The 23786-nt window shown below is 46.0% G+C and overlaps 1 protein-coding gene across 3 annotated transcripts in view; it reads left to right on the forward strand.

Annotated features, from left to right (window-relative positions):
• Positions 1-23786, forward strand: part of ABR (ABR activator of RhoGEF and GTPase) — a 1177460-nt gene that overhangs the window by 1109247 nt on the left and 44427 nt on the right. For all 3 annotated transcript variants that reach the window (XM_085649250.1, XM_085649252.1, XM_085649251.1), the window contains exons 17-20: positions 10641-10700; positions 13431-13540; positions 15572-15711; positions 17113-17247. In XM_085649250.1, coding sequence (XP_085505376.1) covers positions 10641-10700; positions 13431-13540; positions 15572-15711; positions 17113-17247 — 445 coding nt within the window. The remainder of the gene's footprint in view (positions 1-10640; positions 10701-13430; positions 13541-15571; positions 15712-17112; positions 17248-23786) is intronic.

Consider the following 23786-nt stretch of genomic DNA (forward strand, 5'->3'; position numbering starts at 1 on the left):
GAGACGAGTCCTGTCGCATCTCTGGCTTGGATAAATTAATTCCCACTGTTTTGTCTTATGGAGATAGGTATATCTCACCCCTCATCACTGCAAAATAAAGTCTCCACTCTCCTAACTAGCTCACCATGGTCTGTGGCATTGTTCAGAGTTGGTGGAAATAGGTAGCTTCTGACCATGCCCTCTCTGGGCATGACATCTTTATGGCTACGGTACCCAGTAATTTATAGAAACTGGCATCAGAAAAGGAAATGTATCCTGGGAATGATCCTATTTAGCGGGGAAGTAAAATATACACCATGTTGTTGAACACTTTTCGGATTTGTGGAAAGAAGTCTTCAAACGTATCCGCTATCCAACTCATGGGAACGCCACTGGTTTGTTATTGTGGCTACAATCTGCCCTATTAATAGAAAGAAGGTTATCTGTCAGAGCACTTTCCCAAGGTTTGGAAGCTTCCGACTCGAGAACCAAATTTGGTAACTTATTGAAGATGGAAAAAGATCCTGCATGATGCTGTAGAGGTACACCGTGCAGAAAAAGGAGCATGGGAATAAAACGAAAGGTTTTAGACGTTTGCAGCAAATGAGGGGGTGCATTGAGGGGAAAGGAAGAGGATGTAAAAAAGGCAGGTACGATTTCAAGAAGAAAGGTAAAGGTGGGGAGCGAAGAATTGGCTGTAGAAAGATCCGTAAGTCAGAGTGAGAGCTGGACACAGTGTAAGGCAAGAAGAAACGGAATGTAGAAAGAGTCATAGAGTGTGGAAGAGGAACTTCTTTAAAAAGTGTCTCTGGTGGATTTGTGGAACCTGGAATCCTGGCTCATCTGAGATTAGATAGTTGCTTTGTCTGATCCTGTGCATTCTCGGATATTCTGCAGTGTATAGCCTAATGACATGCCAACCAGCATCGATATTTTTATGAGTGTTGGAGGTGTGTTACCTTGGAGGCATTCATCCTAACCAGTTGATATATCCCACACAACCTGGGTCCAGTTGCACTAGTAGTATTTTGCATTTTTCCAAAAGTGCGGGTCAATCTCATGGTAGCCGTGCACTAGGGATCCGTTCCATGCACATTTAGTAGCAAAGTCTACTCCGAGCAGGGGATTCATTCCTGTTGTCGGACCTATCATTAGGATTTTCTGCACATTAAAGTTCCTGAGTCATGGTCCGTGCATTATCAATGGATACACGCCCAATCACCATACATACATCAACATTCACTGTAATCACACCTATTGTATATGCCTGCACACACCTGCCCCTTTAATACTCTATTCTCACTATCACAAAAGGAGGAAGGTAAGGTGCAGAGCCAAGTTGCTAAGAGTTGATACGATTTCATGTCCATTGGTGATTGGTTTGCCATTGCCCTACCTACCCCGCGCCGCCTTCTGGTTTCCTGTTGAGAATTCTGAAAGGACATGGGCTGTGGCGCCGGTCCCCTGTTCTGCTGCTGATACTGTGCTCTGCACTGTCACTTACCTGATAGTGCCTCTTCATCACGTCTCTAATCCCGTCCCTTGTAGCGTTTACCTACCTTTAGCCACAAGTTAATAAAGGCCTCATCAGTTGCTCCCCTTTCGGATTATAACATTGCTGCGTGGAGTGCGCTTGTGAAGAAGGCATCTCGTGTGTTGAGGCACTTCTGCCCCTACTGATACTACTTATTTTGGCTTTTGAGCAGGACTGGTCCTGTGCAAGCACCAGAGTGGTGGTGACCCAGCCGTCTATTGCATGCGCAGGCTTGGGGACAGCACCGCCGGAGGTCTTGAAGGTAAAACTAGTTCCGCCAGTGACCTCACACTGAGCGTAAGAAGGGGCTAGGCCTGCCCAAGCATGCTCCTTCCTACATCCAGAGTGTTCTCTCCTTGGATGCATTATTGCCCAGATATTGGCAGTCTGTGAATCTATTAATCTTACAGTATTCTTATACTCTCGCTCTATGATGTAGGACCCATCTGTGCCCAGACTTCCCATCCTGTGGAATATTTTAAGATTCTGGTTGCAGTTGATTTTTTACAAACATTTGGTTAGTCCCAAAGTGCGAGACCAGGGACGCATAGGTATTGATGGTACACATATGCCATTAAATTGCATAACCTACTGTTGCATCATCAAATATCTGCTGTGCAGCAGTGCTCATTCAATGCATTGAAGGTGACTCTTCTGAAAATAATAGTTTTTATATAAATGCTGAGTTTTGCAGAGTTTCCTTTAGCAAGGAGTCTCATACGGGGAAAGAAATCTTAAAAACAATAAAATGCTGAGTGGATGGGCTCCCTGTATCATTGGCATGCATGGCAGAGCGGTGGGCATCAAGCTAGTGGCATACGAGGAAATGCTCGGGCCCCGCTGCAGAATGTCACGTAGGACCCCTGACTCTCCGAGATACTAGTTGTCTTTGGCCGCCCTCTGAAGAGGTGGGTCCGGTGCAGGGGGCTACGTCCTGCCCCAGCATCTCACAGCTCGGAGCTGTCTAAGCTGGAGAGTACAGGCCCAGAGCAGCCATCTCTCAGCCACACTGCTCCGCTGTCCAGGATCATGTACGGGGTTCTCGAGGTCTGCATTGCATCACTCCAGTTTCTGCCAGACGCAAACTCAGTAACCTTCCGCTTTTTTTCCCAAAAGCTGTCGGGAGATCAAGAAACCTCCACATTTCCATCTTTGTTTCTCTGCTGTCCTCATGTGCAGTCAGATTGCAAAAAAGCTTCCAGGTATAATCACCCAGGGAAGCATTTATGCTCCACACTGCTGCAACACGCTCTGTCCCTGTGCAATTAAGCCATCTGCAACCCAGCCACGCCCCTCTCCCCCTCATGTGCACTTAGCACCTATATCTGTAACGAACCTCGTCTCCTTTCCTGCCAGCCTCTTTGATTCCACTGTACATTTGACTTACATACTTACTCGCGTGGGAATTGTCATGACCATTTTGACAGCCACTGTAATTCAATACATCAGCAGAGTCGGCTACCCACAGAATTGGAACAATACATTTTACATTTAAACTCATACACCCTAACACTACTAATGCATCACGCACTATATAATGCCATAGATGTACACTAGAACACTGTAGGAGATGCAAGGAAACAGAACGCGCCATCATCAATCAGTATATTACATTTTCTAGGACTATTGCACTGTTATTTCTTAAACCTGTACAATAAAATACTCACATTTTGGGTGAGCTTGACCCCTCATAACTTCTCTATGATTATGGTAGTAACTGTACAGACAAGCTCTATAAGGAGGAACCAGAGGATCTATGAAAAGACACCACTGGTGACCATGGGCTATTGATATGAAGACCCGTGAGTGATCTTAGTTTTGATTCATTAAAATAATCCTATTGCCTTGAAGAAAGCTATTCATTAATTAGTGACAAAGGCATGTTGACTTCAGTTCTAAACCGCACATGAAGTGATCTGAATGTAACGGTAAAATAGGTTAATACCCCAGTTTTTTATTCTAATGAATCCATTTCCTTGCCTTTTCTTTTTAGGTGTCGCCTAGCGTTGCAGCATGCATGCGTTGCTCGCTCGGCGAGACATATTGTAAGAGAGGAGATTTCAGCAGGGGACTTGAAGTCCCGCCCATCATTTTTATTGGGTCGCGTCAGCATTTATGCTAAACGCTGGCTTTCCATTGAAAAGGATGCTTTTTGGTCACTGCCCTTTCTCCCTTTTGGACGGCCCATCCGGACTGGGTCATCAGCTTCACGGCTGTCGTAAAGCAATTTCTTATCTCTTGGAGGCGTGTAGTGAGGGATCATGTTTCCGAAGTGTGATCGGTAGCGGTGCCGGTGAGTAGTAGTCTCCCCCTCCTTTAGTGGGCTCAGTGTATTGTAAACCGAGCCAGTGTGGAGGCTGAAGAACTGAGCATGCGCAGTACAAATAGAGGCTCGCGCTCTCTTTTGGACGGGTTCCAGTGGCGGGAGCTCCAGGCGGAGACCTTCGCCCCCGTTTTCATATTTTACTGCCCACTGGTAAAAGCCCCACCTTCCCACGCCATGTCGGCCCAGGCACAGGTGCGCGCTATGCTTGACCAGCTGATGGGCACCTCTTGGGTTGGTCAGGGGCAGTAGCCGCCATTTTGTGCTTTGTGGGACTCCCAGGGGCGGGGAGCGAGCTGGAGTGGGAGGTCATTGATTGACAGTGCGACCTCCATGGCCTCCCCCTGTCAGGCCCACAAAGACGGCTGGCCCTAGTGATGGGTGGCTTCCGCCAGTGGCAGAGCAGGGAGTTCATTGTGACGGCAGCGGGCAAAAAGCTTTGTCATTTGTTGGGGGCTGATGCCCAAACCAGTGGGGATCACGTCATGATTGACCCGTCTAAATATCGTCACTGGTTATGTAATTTCGTGTCTTTGACGCCATTGGGGCATTTGCTGACGTCTCCATAAGCAGTTAATTTGACATTGATAGTTGTTGTAATCCTTGTGTAATTTAGTGAAAGTATCTTGGGTCTCTTATGGCTCTCTATTTTCTTTACATTGCGTTGTATTTGGTGACTTCATCCTAAGTATTTGACACCGCCATCTCTTTGATAAAGTGTCCTTAGTTCCCTGATGTTACTGCCTCACTTGGTTATATCATTTGTGTGCGAGGTCTCCATGGGTCAATGACGTCACGGTTATTTTTATTGCAATCGCGTAATCCTTCGCTGGCGTTAATCGTAAATCACGACACCTGGCCTTTCGTTATGGCCCCTTTGGTTGCTTAAATAAAGCTTCCTCGACATCATATTCATTTAATGTCAGCAAAGGTCGATGATATCACCATGACTTTGGTGTCATGTTTCTAACATCTCCAAAGGTCAGTGACATCATGGTGGTGGTTGGTGCCATTGCAGTATCCTTTGCTGACACTGACTTGGGTTTCTCACGTCGCCATAGGTTAGTGACCTCATCATGGCTTCCAATGATGTTGTCACAGACTGTTGACATCTCTGTCATTGATTCTGTTCTGTGCTTCTGGGGTTTTATTCTATTGTGTGTTGGTAGCCTCTGTGGCTTAAGGCAAAGCATTCAAGGATAAAATGTTTTCTTTTGCTAGGAGTATTTATAATATTGGAGGGATTAATTAATATTGAAGTAGGATAATCCTACTTCAGTGAGTAGGATTTGAGATGGAAATTGAGAAACGTTTTACAGGAAGGCAGGGAAAAATCAAAGCATATTTTCTGGCGTGCCAGGTTTGATTTGAAGCACTCATTCCTTTCTAAGAGCAATAATGACATTTATTTTAACTCGTCTTCTATTCCCTGCTGTTTGAAAGTACACACTACTACCAAGACAGACTAAATATCTTTAAGGTGATTTTTTAATTTTTTTATGCTTCTATGAAGAAAGGCTGTGAGTTGGCAGGCGAGTATCGAGACTTTGAGCAATTGGCATTGTTAAATTAAATCATATTAAATTACAATGCATTATATTTGTTTTACAAAAGAGCAAAAAAAAACAAAAAATAATGTAATTTACAATGTCAATAGCTCAAAATAATGTCAGTGCGAGACCTATTGCATTGTAAATGCTTGTTGTGTAAAGATGCCAAGTTATCCGATAAGCGGTCTGGACTCATTTTAAAATCTGTGACAGGAGTGGACAGTACCACTCTCTTACACCTAAGAGCTTTGGAGCTTATTGGCGTCCCAGGCTTCATTTGGAATGGTCACTTTGGCCAGACCTTGAAATCCTTCAGGCTCTTTGCTATTTTTCTGAACCTCTGAGAATGTTTCCTGATCCAGAAATAGCCACCACCATGCTTCCCATGGATTCTAAAGAGTTCTGATGATTTGTGAATGGCAAGCTTCTTCTCGCTGTGGTATCTGGATCACAGGCCAGCATGGCTTCTCTCTCTGTACTTTTGGCTTTGGGCACTGGAAACCACACGCATTGAATATTTATGGGGTCACAAGATCTATTTAAACAGTGCATGGGAAACGCAGAAATATGTTATTCTGCAAAGGTCAATCAAAAGAGAGATCTTAATCCCAGCTAGTTAAGTGCAGTAAGTCTGTTAAATGACATTTTTCATTGGTTGTATGTTTAGTTTGTTGACTTTAGACCAAGTACAAAGATTATACTCCAGCTTGTGCCGGAGTAGCATACAGAGGTTTTGTGGATAGATTGTGTGGGCAGAACAGTGAGTATTTGAAAAAAGACACCTCTAATTGCCGTGTTTAATATACAGAAGCAGAAAGACTTTCATTTAACATAAATTGGTTACTTGTGAGATCCAGTGCCACCATAAGACTTAAACAAGGCTCTAAATAAAAAGAAAAGGGACATTTTGCAAAAGAATGCAGCAAGTGCTATGCTGCCTCAATTAAAAGGCAAGGCGTCCCAGACGTGGTGACAGAGGAAGGATGCACTACTTCGCCTCGTGCTTTTTTAAATTTTAATTTTCCCCTCCATCATCTCTGCTAAAGCGGTTTGTTTTGCTAAAGCATACCTATTCACAGGCCACTTACTTGCACTAATTTCATACTTTTTAATACATATACCGCATACCATAGAGTACAAGCTGCTCTAAGTCTTTTTCTAAAAATGCATTTAACCATCAAGTATTTCTATTTTTTATGGGCGCTTGCTGATCTCATGGAGTGGATCTTTCTATGGTGCGGGAGCTGCAGCAGAGACTGTCTAGTTCCTTCTGATACACACACGTGGTGCACATTCACATACTAAGGCTCTACCATGGTGTCCACTCTCTGGGAGAGAAGTGCTTAACTTGCCTTTGTGGTCAGCAGTACCACAAAAGTCAACTATAGGTATAGTGTGTGCACAAACCTTTGACACACAGATTTCATGTGTGCACAAAATGTTCACATCTGCCTGTAACAATTAATGACGGCAGTTCTGTAGAGACTCGCGTGCCCCGGCGTGCTCTCCAAGCCCTGGATAACTGTAATACTACTCTACAGAAACAGGATACAACTTGCCCAGGAGCACACATGTCATTATTGGTTGGACTCGACATCTGAGAATGGGCCGGTATAGCTGCTCAAATCCAGGGCTCAGGCTCCTCTTCTTTTACCTGCTTGGTCCATAAACCCCCAAACCAGTCTTGTGTCGGGCCCCAGTGCCCATTAACCCAAACGCTCAGTAGTCTCTGCAGACGGAGGCCATGCTTCTCGTGCTCTCTCCCTGTCGACTGAAGTAAAGCGCGGCACCTGCGTAGAGCTGCAGTGCGGGACTGAGGCTCAAGGAATATTTTATTACAGATCAGCACTTGGCTGTGAAAGGGGCTAACATTTTAAAGCAGCCCTACCGTAGAGATGTTTCTGCATTTCGCGACCCCCAGTACTTAGCCCCATTTATGTGTGGATCCATTGCTCGAAGGATGTGAAGATAACTCCAAACTGGTCATGGGGCAGATGGAGTGGAGTACAGGATGGGTGAAAGTCTCTACAAGTGATGGAAACAAAACAAACATGGTCAAGAGGAAGGAGTACTTTGATATGAAGAAGGTGGTTGCAGCAAGCCGCCTATTCTACATGGTTCTGCACCCCATGTTTGCTGGCTCTGGGACTCCTATCACTGTAGGCAGTGGTAAAGTGCACAAGGTGCCTGTGCTTCCCTCTAAATCATGTGCTATACATTGGCACTCCTTACTTGTCCTATTTAACTTCCCGATAAGTCCACTGTAAATGGCACATTAAGTGCACCTAGATGTGGGAATTCTATTTTCATATATGGGATGCAGGATATATTTACACCACTCAAATGTATGACTATGCTTCTGCCAGGAGAGCCACTGTGCTTTGGCTAGGGTGCAGTCTAAATGCCCTGAAGTGACACAAGGCAGGAGAAATGACTTTGCCATGTAGGAAAAGTCTATTTGTACATAGTTATAAGTCACCCCTAAAATGTACCTTATAGGCCCACGGTACTAATATATACAAATAGGGCACACTATAGAAGGTAGTATACCCCCACAGTGAAATAAAACCCGAAGCTATTTCGCTATGTAGGCCAAAATAGACTTTTTACGTCTAGGTGTGATTACAATCTTTATTTTCACCTCATGCCAGAGTAGAAGAGAGAACCATCTTAGACCCTGTGAAGTAGAGAAGGGTCCAAGAAGCTGAAGACAGGCCTACCTGATGACAGCTGGGTCCTGCCACCTTGAAACCAGGAAAAGGAACTGCTGCAAAACGTGATGGGGGGACTCCAAAAAAAACTGTTAGGATTGGGCAGTAGAATCCCTCAAATTACTGGCTAGTGCGCTGGATAAATCTGGCACCTCTACCAACACCACCTCAAAACATTCCTTGGCTGGGAAGACTCCAACTGAAGAAGAATCCCAACTTCTGACTCCTGCTGACAGAAGAGGACTCGCATAGAGAGGATGTAGCCTTACGGCTAGAGCAGTCACCCTGAAAGCTGGGGAACCGGGTTCAAGACTCGGCAACAACGTTCAACATCCTGTGATTCTGGGCAAATCCCTTAATCTCCCCGTGCCTAATAAAAATGAATGTGTCCTCATGTAACGAAACTGGTGCCCATGTAAAGCGCTCTGATACCCGATGTCTCGGGTCTAGTTCACACTATATAAAACTAAAAACTCAAAAAAAAAAACATAAGGACCACTGAGTCGTGCTGACACCCACAATCCTGCCGGCATGATTTCTTAGTGTGCTCTCCTAGGTGTTCCTCCATTCACCCTGTGCATTGGTCGTGTTCTTCCTGCCTGCTGTACTCCTATTCGTCGCCCTGGGCATTTCAGTCTGCAGTGTGTGTGACCCACAACTGCTCATCCGTCACATTTATCCATGATTTACCACCGGCTTCCTTTACCAGCAATGGATACCCAGCATTTCGTTCTATCCCTGCTTCTAATTTTTACCCCTATGTCTATGTCTATGTATTGGTTTTTGTAAGGCGCGCATATCACCCAAAGGTCTCATAGCGCCGACAGATGTTCAGATGGTAAGGTAGGAGACAAGCAGAGTTAAAATAGCCATGTCTTTAAAAGTTTGCGGAATATCTGATGGCTGGGTTCAAGTTTTATGTGCAAAGGTAGAGTATTCCAGCTTTCTGGGGCAATTTTGGAGAAGGATCTATCTCCATTTCTGACGGTTCGTACTTTGGGGACCGCTAGGAGGTGAAGACTGGACGATCTAAGTGTTCTAGCAGGGCGGTAGTTCGTCAGTTTTTTTGCTAGGTAGGCAGGACCGTTGCCGTTCAGGGTTTTATGGACTAGGCAGCACATTTTAAACTTAATACGTTTTTTAATGGGGAGCCAGTGAAGCGTCTTCAGACAGGGGGCAGAGGAGGTGCGGGCGGGTAGATCGAGGGCCATTCTGGCTACTGTATTCTGAAGAACCTGTAATTTATTTAGGAGGTTCTCATTGATGGAGGCGAAAAGAGCATTGCCATAATCCAAGCGACTAATGATTAGTCCCTGGATTAATGGTAGGCGAGAGGACAGAGGAATCCACTTAAAGATTTTCTTTAGGTTGCGCAGGAGACCGAAGCTGGTATGAGAGATGTTATTAATGTGTTCTGTCAAGGTGAGCTTATTGTCTAGCATTATGCCCAGGTTGCGGGCTACTGGTTTAGGAGGAGGACAGGCACCCAACGGTGCTGGCCACCATTCGTCGGACCAATGCTTGTGAGCATTGCCAAAGAGCATGATCTCCGTCTTAGACACATTCAGTAGAAGATAGTTCTCTGTCATCCAGTCCTTAACTGCTAGCATGCAATTTTGGAATCTCGATTTGGTGTCGGTTGCGTTTGGTCCCAGGGTAATAAGGATTTGAGTGTCGTCAGCGTAAGACACGGTCTCAAATCCGTAGGCTTTAATTAATCTTGCAATGGGAGAGACATAAAGATTAAAAAGCGTGGGGCTCAAAATAGAGCCCTGGGGCACACCTTTGTCTGCTTCCTGATTAGCAGATGAAAATTTGCCAATCTGAACCTTTGAGGTACGTCCGGTCAAGTAGCTTTTGATCCATACCAAGGCTGAGCCCTCGACACCAACCTCAGTCAGCCGTTCTATCAGAATGCTGTGTGAGATGGTGTCGAAGGCTGCCTCTACTTCGAAGGTATATCCAATTTGGCTCATGCAGCTATGACTACCCTTGATTCCATACGTTGGTGTCATCGTTACCTTGAAAGCGCACAACGCTGTACTTCAGTGCCATAGTCCAGGGCATGGAATTCCATATGATTCCTTCGCAGTCTGGAGTCTGTTTTCACTGTTTAAAGGTGTGCTGCTAGTAGGGTAAGTGTCAGTTTCAATGAGTTGTAGTTTTTTTTGGCAGGCAAAACTAGAGAGCGGTACCATTGCTTCCAAATTCTTCCAGTTGATACCGGTGCCTGTTACCCGTTATGCTTATTCTATGCTATTTTTAAATCACAGAAACCGAACATCTTCGTATTCCCATGTTATAAATTGGAAAATCCCTCCACCAGTTATTGACTATATACATATTCATTGATTCTTTAATGAAATTGAATGCTACTGTTTATTCAGATACTTGAACTAGCAGAGTAGTGTATCACATTTTATTGACTTGCTTTAGAACAATATTTTTAACGTCGATTGATAGGTGCCTGCAGATAAAACCTGAGATCTTTCTGAAGGTCTATACCTCCTGAATAACCACCTGTTCCCTCTTGTTCCCAACAGCTGGACCCACAGACTGTGCAGTCGAAGAATTGGCACATGGACGTCATAGAGATGAATGGGGTAAGCAGTTTTAGAGGTCTCATGAGATATACTTTGCTGTTGGTTTTTAAAGGATTTGTAAATGCATTTGCTTTTTGGCACATCACAATGCAGTTCACACTTAAGCTCATTAGTTTCAACAAAAGAAAAGATGGTAAGAACCATCTCTAAACTCTTCGGGGGTCTTCTATCCAACGGAATGGAAGCATGCAGGATGAGTTCATGGTTGGCAGACTGCAGGTGATTAGTTTGATCTGAGGTATGGCGGTCTATCAGTAGAGCCTTTAAAGAAGGCAGTGGTAGGGAAATTAATATCACAGAATTTTTATGGAGCAGAGTTGTTGACTTTAGATCGCAGTGTTCGCTGGGACTCCCTAGAGGGCCCTTGTTTAAGGGCCTTCCTGGGTCTCCCGGCGAGTACGATGTTACAGACGCTCAGGCTGAAGATGTTTCTTACCCCCTGAGACATATGGGATACTCAATGGTAAAGGAGTGGGAAATAATACCTGTGAGTTCCAGCTGAGAGGGGTTGTAAAGGTAAGAGGTGAGCCATTTGTGTACTAAGCCAGGGATGCCAATTGAGCATAAAAGGAAACTAGACTAGGGTGGTCGACGGTGTTAAAGGCCGCAGATAGGTTCAAAAGTATGATAATTGAAGAAAGTGGGTGGTGATAGGTGGTGGTGAGAAATCTTGGTACGTGTGATCATGCGGATTCCTTTAAGTATATTGTATCGAAATCAGATTCGAGAGGGTTGAGAATTTTCTTGAAGTACAGATCGAGTGAAGCAATTTAAGACTGGTCGCTCCAGTGTCTTCGAGAAAAGGTGGAATTGAGATATGGTGCTATAGCCGTAGAGAGACAAGGGACCAGCTGTACCTTTCTTTGTAAGAAACAGCACCATTGCAGATTTGAAGCACGTTGTGCGGGAATAGTCGATATGAGGGCTAATCATAAACAAATGCTGGATGCAGTGGCAAGAGGTTTGATTGTGTGAGGTCTGAGAGGATCCAGTGGTGCACAGGAGGGGTTGGGATTGTTGCGCAAGACCATGAATGTTTAGAGATGGGAAATGGTGAGCGAGGAGCCGCCTGATGGTGTGGTGGAGCAGTCAGTAGCTTAGTCAGATGTCCATTCACGGCAGTGATTTTGAAAGCGAAGCACGTGGCCGTTATTTACTGACAAGGAGGAGTAGTTTATGAATGGGAGTGAGAGAGAGATTAGGTTGTTGACCAAGTGTGCAACACCTCGCCGGAGAAGCTGAAGTGAAGTGATCATGATTTTAAAGTTTGAAGTCCTGGCATTGCCTGCAATGATTGGAACAAATGGGAATTTTTTAAAAAAAAATTTGATTAAACGTATTAATTTTAGTTACTATGTGCTAACCTTTCAAATCACAATCAAATTACTATTTCTATCCTATACATATTTAGTGTATTTTGGCAAAGGTGTATATTGTGTGGTCACAGAAAATTGTATTTACCGCCCCTTTCTTTCTCTGATGCCTCCATACAGTCAATGGCCATTCTTTTTACTTTTCTTTACTACTTCCAATTCCCTTTTCCATCTACCATGTTTTTATTTCCCATTTTTTCCTCTTTCTCACCTACAGCACTCAGCTCGCCTTTATTTAACCCATCTATATTCCATTCTGTTTCCCCATTCCCCTCCTTTTTTTCCAGATCTTATTGTCTTCTTTGTCCCATCACCTTTACTTTCCATCCCACGTCGACTCTCTTCCCTTACTCTACTTTGTAGTAAATATTCATTTGTTACTTGCCCTTTTATCAACTCTCCCACTTATCTATCATTTTCCTGCCTCCTGCCTTCCTTGTCTGACTCACTAACTTAACCCTCTGTCTTTCTATTTGTCCTTTTTGTAATCCCATTTTTTTAGGTCTCGCCTAAGGCAGCTTATACGCTGTCTCTTGGGAGGCATTTTGTTAGCTGATAGTGGGCTTTCTCTCGTTTGCTTGCTCCCCATGTTCCTGTCACTCTCCTTTTGCTCCCACCTCCTTATTCCTTCCTTGCGCCCTCTGTGTTGCTTCCCCCCACCCGCACCACGTGTTGCTTTGCGCATCCTCATGTTGTTTCCCCCTGATGTTGTCTCCTCCATGTTGCTTCCCCACCCATTCTACTTTTTTGTTTGTTTACCAATTAACTAGGATTGGCAAATAGAAAAGAAGAGGCGCTTACATTATTTTATACGCACACCCATGCTTGGTGCGCTTGCCTACAAAATGATGTGTCCAGATGCATATGGCTATTTTTCTTCTTTCTTTAAAACCTATGCTTGGGGGGATGCTGTAAAGCATGGCTAGAACCATTGGCAAAGCTAAAAGGTCCCAGAGGCTAGTCCTTTTGGCTTTGGCATTACGTGCCTTCCATTCGCTCTTCACTTTCTTTCCTCTTGATTTCTCCTCCTCTCTTTGTCTCAACTTTTTTTTAACAATTCTACCCTCTTCCTTCTGACTTTTTTTCTCGATCCCCGATCACTCCTTCCTTTCAACGTTTCCCAAACCTGCCTTGTCACTTCCTCCCTGCCTTTAAAAATATATATTTTTATTAAAAGGAAGCTTAGCAACACACTTTGCATGCACAGAGTTTTCTGGACAGTCATCATGATCTTCCCTGCCATTCTATCTTAATTCGTCCCATCACTTTCTACATCATTTTTGCCTCCTCTTTATTCCCTTTGTTAACCTCCTTCTGATCTCACTTCTCTTTTTTGTTTTATTCTCTCCTCATTTAGATCAAAGTGGAATTCTCTATGAAGTTCACGAGTCGGGACATGAGCCTAAAGCGAACTCCATCCAAAAAACAAACGGGTGTCTTCGGAGTTAAGATCAGCGTTGTCACAAAGTAAGTGAGAAGGATCCACCTTCCTGCCTAGTTTTGCCATTACTGTGAGTAACCCCTCACACCTGGTTACATCCATATTTATCTGGAGACAGGTACTCAGTTATCAACGAGTATGAACATAGTGGACCAAGGGAAGCCGCAGCCCTCCACTCAATTGTATTTAAGTCGTCATTTAACCACAAATTATTTGTACAAAAAAAATGTGATTTTTTTTCTTTTCTTACATTTATCAGTAGAAACTACCTCCATTGCTCCCTTATTAGCGGCTGAAACTGTATCCCAAGTTATGGCTGGACGTGGTCAGTGATGCTAGTCGCACGCCTAGGGTACCAGTCCTGCCAGCTGGTTTCCAGGCATTGTGCTCCTGATTCTCAAGCCTTGATGTTAGCTAGGCGGAATTCATTGGCTCGGACAAGGGAGGTTCATTTGATGCACCTGTGAAGATAGAGGTAGTTATTTGTGGTCACTGGGACGTAAAGGACCACTTACGTGACAGATTGAATCCACTTTGCCTTCTATGAGAGTGCGTTGCGGCATTGTCTCCCTGCCTCGCAGAGTGTGTGGAGCTGTGAAATGCGAGCGCTACTAGAGGTAGAAGCTCAGCGGACTTCTCCCTTCAGTGCGTTGGATCATCTTGTTGTTCTGTCCATCAGTTTCCAAAGGTAGAGCTGCAATTCCAAGTCCCAGGCGAGATTGTTTCCTTTACAGTAGAAATCCATGCAGTTAGAAAGTGGAGGCTTTGAAACGATCTGTTTTTTTATTTTATTTTTTTTAAAGAGAAAGAGATATTCCGGTCTCTTTCGGTCTTCAAAGCAGTGATTATCAGTGACGTCCAATCAGACACCTTTTGTTTGTTTTTTTCACTTAGTTTAATGTTTTTTTCTCTTACTGTGTATTCTGAAAGTCCCCTTGTTGCTTTGTCACACCATCTGCTCTATGCTTCTACTGTACATCATCATTAGGAAGTACTTGGGTCTGTTACTCACGTGTCTTCGTTTATGCCAGTCTATAGCCTTAAATCTCCTTTTCTAAGAGGAGTGCCTGTCTGAAGTACAACTTTGTGTCCCTTGGATGTTTTATAGTCCGAATAGTAGCCCCTTCTCATCCGGGACATACTGGGGGAGGGCAGACGAGGCGTAGCTGCATGGGGCAAATGGTAAGTAAGGGATGAGATATTGTTAGAATGGCAAAAGTGTAGTTGTGCTCAGGACTGAGGCACAAGAGTGAAGATGCTTATTGCCAGTGCTGCAGTGCCAGGCGGTAACTGTCCATTGACACGGCACTGTTGTGGCCACAGTTCTGCATTCGTAGGGAGCAGGTGCCTACTGAGGCAGATTGCCAGAAGTGTCACTTTCCCATTGCTGGTGTAGTAAGGGCGTGCATTGGTAGAGATGTATGTGACTGGCAGTATTGGGATAACAGTGCTGCAGAGTAACAGAGCAGTGTTCCACTTTTGGAATTGTAGTGAACACTTCATGTCGTGACTCAGGTGGCTCCAGGAGAGCTGTGTGCGGGTTTCAGGACTGGAACAGACACGCTAAAGCACTCTGTGGATTGAGGAGCATTAGTAGGGCCATGTCTGGACCCAGTGGGAAGCTTTAGATCGGGATTCATGTTCATCCTCTGTCGCCAGCCCTAGAGATGCTGCAGGGCGGGAGTGATGTGCATTGACAGGATTATGCTGGCAATACCACTACAATAGGTGGGGCTTCCGCAGAGCAGGAGTGATGGATCCTGGCAATATATACTTCAGAAATAGCAAGGGCTGCGGCAGGAGCTGGTTAGGCTTATGAGGCCTAATATTTGAGAACAGGATGAAGAAATGTGAAGAATTCTACAGTTCATTCATTGATTCAGTCAGCTTTCCATTCTTTCATGCATAGACGTGATAGAACATCTCAACCTAATCCCCTTCGACTTCTTGCACACTGCAGTCCCCTTATTCTACGCCAGTCCGATAGTGACAGAAATCAACCCATAATGAGGCCTGGAAGTAGCTCCCTCTTATTAATTCATGTTTTCATCCTGTAGGCGAGAACGGTCCAAAGTGCCTTACATCGTGCGGCAGTGTGTCGAGGAGGTGGAGAAACGTGGTATCGAGGAAGTGGGCATCTACAGGATCTCTGGCGTGGCAACCGACATCCAGGCTCTGAAGGCAGCCTTCGACGCAAGTGAGTGCATGGCGGGGGAGGTGGGATCCTGGGGAAGGACCGAACAAGAGTGTACAAGACCATTGACATATAGAAGCTCCAACCAAAGGCACTCGGAAGTAATGGAAATTCGAGGAATTTCTATTAGCAGCTGTAAATGCTGGGGCTGTATGAAGAAAACATAATAGTGACTTTGTTAAAAACCTAAGAAGGGTGAATTACACTAAAGGGTGACAAATGGGGAAAATATAATAGCAATTCCCTAAAGATCCAGCCTAATTTGAAATTATCGAAAGAGCAAATTCCTGTAAGCGGGCTCTTTGACATCATTGAAAACACTCATTCAAAGCTTGAGCAGTGACAACAAAATAAACTCCTTAACAAAGGGACGGAAGTGGAGCAAACCAACCTATTTAGGCAGGATTCGGGAGGCAAGGCAGCGCTGGTCCATGGAGGGGATCATTGTAGATGCTATAGCAAGGAGGACATGGAAAAAGGGGAGCTGTATTACTTCTAGGGAGTCTAGGAGTGTAATATATGATTTATTTCCCCAATTTGATTGGGGTGAGGGGTGCAAGGCTTTGAGTTGGTGAGGATGCTTCCCTCCTCTTTCGGGGCAGTAACCTCAGGCTCCGGCACAGCAGTTCCATAGTTCGATTGGCGGCTCTTTTGATGTCGTTTTTTCAGTATTTGTCAGGGGTGCCCTCTTCTTAGCTCACACTTCCAATGGGATAACTCACGTGACGCTGCTCGGTCATACCAAAGTGAGACTCGGTTTAGAAAGGAAGTGATGGAGTTAGACAAGTGGGGAGGGTTGGCTGCAGACAGAGCTGAGAAGGTGGCTCTCCTGAGGATGTTTAAAGGACACAAGCCTCACATTTGGCCGGAACCCTGTGCTTCAAACCTTAAACATCCTGCTTTCTGCGAAGGCAGCGATGTTCGTTTATAATACTGCTCAGAGATTGCTTCAAATGGACTTGGCAAGCTGCTCTCTGACCTCACAAGTGCTCAGCTGCTATGTTTTTAAAAAGGCACCTGCTTTTCATCGCCCTGGGTTTGCTCTGAAAGGAAGGCGAATAAGCGCGCCCATGACTTGTCTCTAGGTGCAACGAGGCTTCTCCAGCGTGATAATTCCATCGTAAGCTTTGCTTGGAGCGCAGCACATATATATGAGAGCATTGTTGTTCACATATGTTTGCATGTATCATACCGAATTGTAGGGAAGTCTGGCTGGAGAGCACCCCACACACATCCTATTCTTAATGTTGTAGCCGTTTTGTCATCATCCCTCATAATTTATTTGTACTGTCCTAGGACAGTCAAATCCACATGAGGGACTTCCACTGACCTCTTCAGTTTGTTCTGCTTAATGCAATTGTGCTTTGCTGGATGTAAACACTGTTCTATTTATAACATACGTAGATAACAAAGATATCCTGGTGATGCTAAGCGACATGGACATCAATGCTATTGCTGGAACGCTGAAACTCTACTTTCGAGAGCTCCCCGAGCCACTCCTCACGGACCGGCTGTATGGTGCCTTCATGCAAGGGATAGGTAAGTCTGTTATGTCCCCTCCCCTCGTGATCTGCAAGGGATTTTTCTCTTTCCGGCTCTTCCTCTGCCCATTGTCAAAATATATAGTAATAATTCAGATGACCAAATCGCCTTCTGGATTAGTGGTTTATTCGCTCACATACCGAGCTGTAGAGCATCTATGGTGAATGTGCTGGCTAGGAAACCTGGTCTGCATCCCACCAGGGCTGTAGGAGTGGCTTCTGAATATAGGTGCTGCAGTCAAAGCATGTTTCTGTGGTTCTGATGGTTCATATTGCACACATCAATCATGGGAATTTGTTGGTGGTTAGAGGGCTTGTGGTGGGTGGGTTCGTTAAGAAGACCGGGACGAGGGTGACATTCAACCAGAAATGTCTGTTTCAATATTTTTCTCCAGGTGGTGTAATTTGTTACTCCATGACACCCATAGTGAACGAGTCTACCTTCGCTTCTAACTCTTTCAGTTTTCCTTCTTGTAAATCAATATTTCATTTTCACCCATTAGGCCATTGTTCTGCATATTCTCCTGCCATGTGCAACCATTCTTATACTCTTCTCTTCAATAATGTCCCATCTCCAGCCAACATCTATAGGTCTTTTCATTTCCTAGATCCGCCTCCTGTCTGCAGAACTCCCCATTATGACATTCTATTCTCATGCATCCCATTGAAACTGCAATCTCTGCCCGATCCGCCATTCTTTGTTTTACCCATAGCCGCTTTCTCTTCCCCACCACCCTTCTCTCCCCATTTCACCTTCATATCGTCCACTTTATTCACCCCATCAATTTTCTCACCAACATTCCCTATTACCTTTGATATGGCTAAACCCAACATAAACCTGCGCCTCTCTGCGTTCAGTTTCACCCGCATTCCTCTTTCACGCTAGCCTTCTTTTCCTGTCACCCACCCATTTCCCCGCCAGATACTATTATTTCCTCTCGACCAAATGTGTTTTTTCATTTTTTACTCGTGCTCACCACAGTTTCATCCCTATTTAACTTTGTATTCAAATTTAATTTCCTTCCACCTTAATCTTCTCTTCCCCTCTTCCTTTCGTCTGACCTGCAACTTCCACACACCCAGCTTCCCTCGTCGACCTTTTCCCTCCAGGGCTGTCCACCCTTCCCTTCCTCTTAGTGGAGAGGCCTGCTTCACTCCCCTCAGGGGGTGTTCCACCTCTGGCCCTTCTCCAGCTTCCGCTCTTCCCAGCGTCCTACACATGGTCAGTGACTGGCTACCGCCCTCCCCCTATGTCCACACCACCCCCGGACACAGCACCCTAGACGTGGTATCTTTTGGAAGGCGGGAGGTCGAGAGACCCCCCGGCCGTATTTATTAAGTACAAAAACAATAAATTTTAAATTTGCATGATAAACAATTATACAAAAATTCAGCAGGACATTAGATCCATTATTGTCAACAGGTGTGAGTGACTATCCTTAACAAAGACTCTAATACAGATTGTTTCCTAACCGAGTCTAACATCCTCCTCTGCATTTTTGTATACTAACATTTCTGGGCCATATGGCAAGGTCGCTAACCGGTGTCAGGTCCTACTAGCTGCGCCTCCCCTACAGGTGTGCGCATGCGCAGCCGGGCCCGGTAATTACCCGGTCCACGCCGTGAACTCCATTTACCCACTGAAGGAGGGCCCTTACTCTGCGCCATCCGGTGACGTCATGAGTATGCGCGCGCGGGGTGGCTACCAGCCTAAGGAAAGCGTGACTCCCCAACCCGCGCCCCTTTGAAGCACCAGTTACCTTGCCCCTGAAGTTCTAGGAGGAGCCAATGGCCCCTCCCCCTGGGCGGGCACCTCCGTAGGATGATGCCCGCCCCCTCAGACCTTCAAATAGTTGCTCACCGGTCATGACCTTACCGCCACAGGCCAGTATTGTTAACCGACGATCTGGCCTCCCCCCCCCAATCCTACAACTTAGAAAGGTCATGCCCCTGCCTCAATTCCCTGACCACACCTATGAAATTTCTCAACACTATGTCATCACCCACCCTAGTCGAGTGAACCACGACTTCTATAAAGCACAATTCGCCCTGACACCCCCTGTGACCAGACTATGCTGCAGCCCTGTTACCCCTGTGCTAACCGGCCAACCTCGAAGATTACCTCCTCCCGCAAGACCCTTCTGCCTAGTGGTAACAAGCCATTCCTCTACTAACTATAGGAACTATTGCGGCGAAGGACTGTATCTCCTCAGAATATCAGTCCTAAAGAAAACCCCGAAACTGACTGAGGCCAAGGACCTATACTTGAAAAAACCACCCTGTTCTCAGCTCTGTCTGTCTAGTCTGCCGGTGTAAAAACGCTAGCCAGCCTCCTCCCTACTGGAATCGCTGCACTCCATGCCGAAGTGTACCTCGGCATAGTCATGTCGCATTCCCAACCCCAAGCGAAGTATTCCCCCCGTTCTACCCAGTGGGTAGAGTACGCAACCCCCCACCCAGTGTGGGGCAACACAAAAAATCCCAGAGCTGACTGAATCTGACAAAAACGACATACCGTCAAGGAGCCTCAAAAATGGTCTTGATTGACGCATCGTGATGTACCACGTTGGAACCCAAACCCCTAGTATTATTAGCACCCTGCTCTAAACCTACACAGTTGACCAGCCACTCACATAACCCGGTACTCATTCCCAATGTAATTGTACAATTTGTGATACAACCCAGAATAGTGCCCCCAGGGTCCCAGATAATTCCCATGAGCATCCCCCAGGGCCTCATGTACTGCTGAAACTGAACCAATATGCTCTAAGCTATGTTCGGTGTTGGCTGCTGCCCCTACTCCGGAGCCTCCCAACCCACCCAGTGACTAATGTAATTACAAGGTGCGTTGAGGAATAATTCAACACCCGGGCACTCCCATTAGCAGGACAATAAAGCTACGGTGCTGGATTTATCATAGGGAGTGAACCTCCCATTTAGGACCCCCTAAACCGTGAACTATCTGCATCCAAGCCCAAGGTTCTGGGATAGGCCCCGTGCCTGCCTATCCCCCTACACGGAGCATCCAGACTCTACTCCATGTCCGCATCGATAGGCGCCCGCGTGCATGCGCCGTAATGGCAGTTAACCGTTCCATGACACAGGAGTTGTGTCACCTCTGCCCCTGATACTCGTGTTTTTTTTACCATTGGTAAAGGTATATACTTACAAAGCGGCGCCCTGCCGTCAGAACTCGTGTGGCAAGATTAAATGGTGACAACCATACCCTCTCACTAGAATGCATCAGCAGATCTGCAGGTATAAACCTGCCAGGCAGACGTACTGCCGACTTACCACTAATGGTTACCACAAACGCATGACAGCTATACAGTCCGTTATGAAGCACCATCCAGGCTGGCACCACTTGACCACTGGGTTGATCACCCATCCAACTTGACGGCGCCGCTTGCCCCTCACATTCCGGATCCACCGGTCCCCTTGATTGTCCACTTTTGCAGTCATAGCGGCACGTAGCGCTTCCAGGCACCAGGCGTTGATCCAGGTAAACAAACGAAAATCAAAGACAAATGATTAGTGCCTTACACCGAGAGGTGCCCAACAACGATGTTTGACTGCCTTGCTATTCCGCGAGACTGTACTCTCCCCCCTTTTTCCCCTACTCCCCACAGGCTTTAAACGTGCCAAAGATACTTGACCCACACTTACATTACACTGTGGGAGTGGCTGGGCAATGGTGCATAAATACAACATGACACACCCCAGGCATATAATGACGCCGTGTAACGTACTGGGGGAGCGACGGTATCCTGTGCTGCCATACGACGTACAATAAGAAGTACACAAGCCCCAGAAATGCAGAAATCCCGTGTGATACCATACATCATTGTGCACAAATGTGCTCCCTGGATACTAGTGTACAGACACAGAGCAGACATCGGACCCCAGTCCCTACATGTATAATTGGACTGGCGCAAAGGCGCCGTGTGACTGAACGCCCTCCTGCAGCTACTTCCCCTGCACATAGCGCCTAGGGCTTCCTTACCCCACCTTCCTACGCACCCCCTCACTGCACATATGGATACCCTTGCCGATGTGACGACAAGGCCTATACCTGTTCAAATTCACCTAAATGACCCTAACCCCCAGCCAGTGCCTAATGGGCCCCACCCCATAATCATTTTAAAGACAAGACATTAGGTAATACGCTGAGCCTCGCTTGCCAACTAAAAAATTGTAACACACTGTGCAACCCAGTAACCTACCATAAAGGTACTTCATATGTAACGGGGCGAAGGCTTGCTCCAACCTGGCAAATTACCAACTGTTTTGAGCAGATCCTACAATGATATGTCTGACACACCGTGTTAACAAAAAGGTGGGCCACCCCGGCGGGTGGCAATGCTGGTGGTACGGGCCCATCATGTGTACTTGGCTTACATGCCATGGCCCACACCTCTTGTATTCTTAACGATATTCCTCAATAGACCTGGTACCTCCCCCCTAGGACGCCGTCCTAAGCAATATTGACCCGCTTTGCAGGAACAAAACACCAACTCCTATTCTACATTTCCTATTCCTGCCCACTTTATTTTCCCTTATCTATAGCTAATCCCCTTAACGCTGCTTATTACAATGTTACCTAATGGATTTGACCTGCAGGCCAAGGCATTGGCTCCCGCCATCTAAAGAATCTCCAAACTGCCTGGATTAGCCCCCAAAAGCAAATGCTGACTGATTACTGACTAGCATATATCACCCATATGTGTTCCCCAGTGACCCGAAGCCTGGTGATGTTGTAAACCAACAAACGGCGGTCAACAGCAGCCGCCTTCCTCAACTGTGCTCACCTGTAGGTGAGACCTACACAATCCAGGAACCTTCGCCACGGGCATCGCCCGCAATTGTTAGTCGGACTCAGAAAACGTCCCCTATAGAAATCGGACATTAAATGTAAAGACCCTTAGCCGCACAACACCTGCCCTCCCACAGGGACTACACTTGGGAGTGCCCTGTATAGCACTGGCCGCATCCCTTGTGTTAACATCGGACTCACCCAAAGGAGAGTGCCAGCATGAGCAATACTCGAGGAGCATCGCCCACGCTTTAAATGAAGACCGCCTATGCTAGCGCCTGTTGCCTAACATAGCACAACATGGTACACTCTGCAACAGTTGATGTACAAAAGGCGGGTTGTTAGCACGACAGCACTTCAACATCCGAGTAACATAATTGTGCTCCGCAAGGGAACATAACCCCTGACCGTTTCTCCAGCCTATGCGAACTTGTGTAAGGCATGGAAGGATAGGATTCAAGTTCAAATGTGTTAAAGCGCACAATTGCCCCGCAGGTATTGGGAAGCTGTACATGAGCACCCGTTACATTACACAAGGACTCATTCACGAACTCTCGTAATGCAAGAGCCCCCGTTACGCGTGGGGAGATTTGTCCATACGCACAAGTTATGTACGCGACCCCGAGGCGCGATCCCTGATTTGAAAACCCCCAAACTCGGCAACTCTAGCCCTCACACCACCTCCTCTCCCCTTTCCGGACGCAATTCATATATACGGGGCTTTGTCGCCTAGTGCATGCTCTGTTGCCTTTGCAGGGCATAGCCTATTATTGTTGCCACCTTGCCATGCAGTTTAAATGGTGGCCCACACACGGCGAGCTGCGCTACGCTAAGGTGAAGTTCGAAAAAAAAAAAAAAACCCTCGGCACATTTTCTGTATGTGATATTGTCCCCATGACCCACTTATGCCTCGTAACCCCGACACCAACACGGATGGCAAACACGAAGCACCAATTTTACCATCATGAAATTAAATACCAGCCTTACATTGCTGCTCCAGGACATGCGAAGAGAACTACCTGAACCAGAATCAATGGGACAGTGACTTTACCACTGAACAACCCACGCTCCAGCTGCCTACCGCGTTGGCCTCAAAATTCTCTCGAATACACTAGCGCACACCGTTAAATCACTGTGTTCTAACCCTTTCTAGGAGACCCTGAAATGCAAGGACTATAGGAATGTCAGATGTATTGCTCCATTCCAGTATATGCACAAAATAAATACCAAGCGTGAACATCTTGCGCACTAGAAAGCTGACTTCACAAAAAAAAACAACATGCTTAACACTGTAAACTGTCGTCATAGAATGGATGCGCAGCGCCTCTTAATCCATTTTCTCCACACGTTACATGCGTTCAGCGCATAAGGATCTGAGAACCTTTTGACACTTCCACGGTTACAAAAGTTAAGATGGAGGCACCTCGTATTGACGTGCCACTAGTGGCTCATGCCATGACTCTGCTGCAAGGCATCCCACAGCAGCTCCCCGTGACCCATGGAAACAAACACCTGAAAGGAAAGTCTCAGCGCGTCACAAAGACGACAGTGTGTATGCGTGCGAAACACCCGGCTCACATGTCTGTTTTCAAATCACAGTAGGAATAGTTTAACCGACAATGTTGCTAGATGGCCAAAGCCATAGAACAACCGTAAACTAAAAATGCCTAATCTCTCTACTCGGGCAACTCACCAAACATGGCCAAAACACACGATTGGACAAG

The sequence above is a fragment of the Triturus cristatus genome, chromosome 3_2 (genome assembly GCF_964204655.1).
Source record: "Triturus cristatus chromosome 3_2, aTriCri1.1, whole genome shotgun sequence".
Taxonomy (NCBI): domain Eukaryota; kingdom Metazoa; phylum Chordata; class Amphibia; order Caudata; family Salamandridae; genus Triturus; species Triturus cristatus.